This window comes from Eschscholzia californica, unplaced genomic scaffold (genome assembly GCF_041429995.1).
Source record: "Eschscholzia californica isolate CP2 unplaced genomic scaffold, dmEscCali1.0.p SCAF_1, whole genome shotgun sequence".
Classification (NCBI taxonomy): domain Eukaryota; kingdom Viridiplantae; phylum Streptophyta; class Magnoliopsida; order Ranunculales; family Papaveraceae; genus Eschscholzia; species Eschscholzia californica.
This window is the reverse complement of record NW_028238198.1, coordinates 12,683,402-12,687,851: the sequence shown is the minus strand read 5'-3', so window position 1 is coordinate 12,687,851 and position 4,450 is coordinate 12,683,402. Positions and strand designations below refer to the sequence as shown.

Here is a 4,450-nt window from a genome sequence, read left to right as displayed (position 1 = left end):
TCTGTCTAGACCTCTCTTTATAGGAACTCATATAGGGTTTCCTCGAGAGGGAAAAAAGAATATGAGGGACGGCGAAAGAATGATTATGATGATGACGACAGTGGTGGTGGCAGTTGTAGTCAGGGGCGGATCTATGTGGAGACCAGGCTGGGCAGTTGCCCGGCCTGGTCTCCACATATATAAGGCAAGCTTCCACTAATTTCAATAGTTCACCTTAGCTCAAGTGGTTGAGCTTGTGCATTCCCAACCTTTAGACCCGGGTTCAAACCTCTTTCCCTGCCTTATGTTTTTTCTTTTTTTTGCATTTTTGCTTCAAAGCTAAACTAAGTGCCCAAGAGAAAGTCTTGTTTTTGCTTGGGTATACTCTTGGTTATGTAATTTTTTTCTACTTCAAATGTTATTGAATAATTATAACACGAAGCTCTTAGATTAATGTTAATAAAATTGTGTAATTTTTTTGTTCTTTAAGATGTAAAATAATTGATAAAGTTCTATTGATATTTTGGTACTCAATTGAGTTATCCAATACTACGTTAATTTGTAAATTTAAGTCAAAAGATCGCTTCCATTGTTTTATTTAGATTATTAAGATAAATGTAAAAAAAATCATGATATGAAAGGATGTTCCTAAAAAAATTGTCTTGTGGTGTATCTTGTAAAGCTATACGTATTATACGTAGAAGTTTACTTCATAGACTTTAGGCTTGCCCTGCCTAATATGAAATCCTGGTTCCGCCCCTGGTTGTAGTGGTAGTAAGAAGAAGAAGAGAACTAGACAAATTGTTTTTTTCTGGATGAAGTATTGGAGGCCGTCAGAAACAAATCGCCCGTCGGATTCGGGAACCCTTTTCGACGATCCAATGCGGCGAGTAAGAGCGACAAAGGATAGAGAGGGAAAATAAAATCATTTTATAGGGGTAAAAAGGAAAAAAAATAAAATGTTGAAGTTGACGGACAACGACTAACGAAATAATAGTTTTGGGAGCCAAATTGGAAGAGTGCACAAATTGGGGCCAAATTTTTAAGTTGCATAGAATAGTACAAGAGAAACTTTTTAAGAAGAAAATACCTAATCCTCCTTGCATAGATGAAACAAGTACTGAGCTTTGCTTAGAAAGTACATATCAAATAATATTACAGTTCCATATTCCTTGTAGACTTTCTCTCCCTCTCTAAGGTTTCTTTTGCCCTAAGTCAGATCTGAAATCTGACTCAAGGTCTGAATTAACTCGAGTCAATTTTCAGAATCTTTGTTTTGTCTGATTTGTTATGTCTGCCTGGTTTGAATGGATGATTAAGGTTGATTTTCGGTCCATTTCTTTCAGGGAAGACAAGTCAGATTGAGACAATGAGAAGAAAACAAACACCACCTAAGTATACTTACAACTTTCTTCTGCAAATCCTAACTTGGAATTTTTAATGTCATAAATAACCCTTAGATTCTTCTGCTGAAAATTCCCTATAATTCCAACATCATCTTCAGAGGAGAGACTAGCAAGAGCTAAACAAACTTGAGAACCATCACTCTTACCAAAATAAAACATCCCATCTACATCCACATTCACTTCAATAACACCATCGAACTTCATCGTCAGTGTTGGAACATTGATTTCGCCGTATGAAGTTAGGTTGAAACAAGTGTCCAAGATTGAGAAAGATGGAGCTACTGGGTACCCTGAAAACTGTTTTAAGAACTCAGTTTTTACAGCATTATAAACCGAAGGAACAAGCCTCGTTATAACGGTTCCAGAATCAATGAGTGTTCTACTATTAGTAAACCCTGAAGCCTTTACTTCCACCCCTCCAATACTAATACCAGTGAAATTTAGGAAGTAAAAATGTGAGATCATTGGGTCTGGAATCATTCTAGTATATGAAATCGGTGTAGAATTCTTATATGTAGAAGAATCTCTGCCAAAATTTAGAGAACCCGAAGAGTCGGCATTTGAAATAGGCAAACAATAGGAGAAAACCCCATCAAATTTTTTATAAGTTTGAGAAACTAGTGAAAGACTGCTTTTTCCTAGCCCCATTAAGCCAGAAGCTCCTCCAAATAATCCTTTGTTGTTTCTTCCACATCCAAATATGAAATCTTTGACATATGTTTTTCCGATAAAGAGTAGTTCACGGCCTAGTTCACCACGGGTATATGATCCATCTCCATAGTTAACTATGTAGTTGCAGGTTTCTTGGTTGTTACCACAAACTCCGGAAAACCCCGTAGCACTTTGAAGAAATTTACATGTAGATGAATTGCATGAAACAGAAGAGTATGAACGGGACTTACTTGGATTTAAGAGCGCGTCTTGTTGGTTATAACAAGATGTACAAGGTTCACATTGAACCCATGTTAGGTCGCTTCCTGTATCGACAATTACAGTCATATTTCTCTTACCGAGTTGAACGGTAACAATGTAGTTAAGGGTAAGAAGTTGTATTCCCGAGTTTAGCGGGATTTCAGTGCTTGTCTTATATAATAAGTTCTTGCTTGTAACATGTTTCTTTATCTTTGATTGCAGAAATTCTACTCTATCACTGTCGGTAATCAAGCGATTTTGAAGCTCATCGTCCCAATTTTTTATATGTCCAGAGCAGTAATCTTTGTGCTTCATTTCTAGTATATATCCGCCATTTTCTCTTCCTAATAATCCAAAATGAGAACATTAAACTATGTTGTAGTATATAAGTAACTAAGCACATCTTTTCATCTGCATTTTACTTGGGTGGTAATAGTAATGAAAGAAACGTTGATAGCATAACAAGCTTAACAAAAACGAATAAACGATGAAGAGGGTAGACCCCCAAAAAATAAAGAACGATGTTAATGTCACTAATAATGAATGGATTAATATATACTATCTATTGTTTCAAAGTATTGGAATTATCTTGAATCTGTTGTAGGAGAGGTTAATAGGTTATGATTAGTTTATAAGTATGATAGAAAGGCTCAACTCTAGAGCTAGGTTTCTATGTGACAAAGGGCCAATATCACTTAACAAATGGTAACAAAGCCAGAGTCTTTCGCATTAAATTTGAGACTGCATGATAGATTGTCTTCCAGGTCTTGGTATGTGAAGTGAGAGATTGTAGGAGGGTAGGTAGAGGTGGTCGTCCGTCAGCGCGAAAGACATACTTCTTAAACAAGCTTTTAGGGTAAGAACGGCCCAATACCATACAATATTAAATGAAATTCCAATCAAAAGCTTATTATATATAAATGAAGAAGGCATAGCAAATTCGGAAAAGATAGAATTTATTGAGTGAATCATATTCCTCCATTTCTATACAATCTTAGTTCAATGAGTTATTGATTAAATGTTTAATTTGTTGTGGAGGTTCTTCCATTTTATTAATCCAATTCATGTCATTCAATCAAATTCAAGTTTCTCTAAAACAAAAGAAAGAATCCATTCATCACAAAAAACTCAATATTAGAGAAGGTAAAGTTTGATTTGTAAAAAAAGGAGGAACCCATCATTATTAGCATCAAAATGCATAAAATATTAGTAAAAGATTACACCTCCCAAAGTATAAAGAATTAAACAATAAACTATGAAACACCTATAAAAAGATTTTCATGTTTATATAAACAAGGGGAGTTGTGTTTATTAAATAAAACTCACTTGATTTTTGAGGATGACATGTTGAGATAGGATTAAGCTTTCTCCCTTGAAGCTTCTTTAAAGACAATAATTTTCTCTCTCTAGAAGAACATTGAACCTCTTCAATACCAAAATTGAAGAGTAAAACAAGAAAGAACATTAATGGTAAAAGTGGTTTTGATTCTACCATTGTTATGTATTATGGATAAGAAAGTATAGAGAAGGAAGAGCAGAGAAGAGATGGGTTTCTTAGAAAAAAGAGATATAAGAGGGTCTATAGAGAGAGATAGATAGAGAGAGAGAGGGGAATGGAGAGATTCTAAAATGATGAGTTGTTTTCTCTGACTTTGCACTCTCTCTCTCTCTCTCTCTCTCTAAAAATTAGCAGCCAATCATATATTTATACTTATGGAACCATTTTATGTGGATACCCTCTCACTCCTTTTTATTCTTTCTCTCTCTCTAACTTGTGTTTTGTATTTAAGAATTTAAGAATAATACTCCATTCAAGATTGGGGGTTGTTGTTTACTTGTTTTATTATTAGCAATAAGATAAGATAGATATATACAAACACAACTTGACAAGTTGTTTAAAAGTGCATTCCCACTAAAAATTGAAAAATGTCTCATTTACATCTAGTCTGCTAAACTTTATCTAAATCAAGTGCTGTAATCCATTTTAAAGCTCAAGACGCCTGTTAGAACCTATCCAATGTACTTCTAAAGAAAAATAGGAACCGTGTTAAGTCAAGAACGATAACACTCGCTTAGGTTTGTATTAATAAACTGTTAGCTTTATTATTTCGCTCAATTGAATTTAAAAGTCGCTTGATGCCACATATCCTCCT

At 34.6% G+C, this 4,450-nt stretch overlaps 1 protein-coding gene across 1 annotated transcript; it reads right to left on the bottom strand.

Moving 5' to 3' along the window:
• Positions 1 to 1,051: 1,051 nt before the first annotated feature.
• On the bottom strand, positions 1,052 to 4,110 carry LOC147564217 (aspartyl protease family protein At5g10770-like). Its single transcript, XM_086644452.1, has 2 exons — positions 3,624 to 4,110; positions 1,052 to 2,641 (listed from the first exon to the last, which is right to left on the bottom strand). Exons 1-2 carry the CDS (start codon positions 3,790 to 3,792, stop codon positions 1,371 to 1,373), a joined length of 1,440 nt encoding a protein of 479 aa, XP_086500578.1. The 5' UTR covers positions 3,793 to 4,110; the 3' UTR covers positions 1,052 to 1,370.
• Between the last annotated feature and the right edge of the window lie 340 nt (positions 4,111 to 4,450).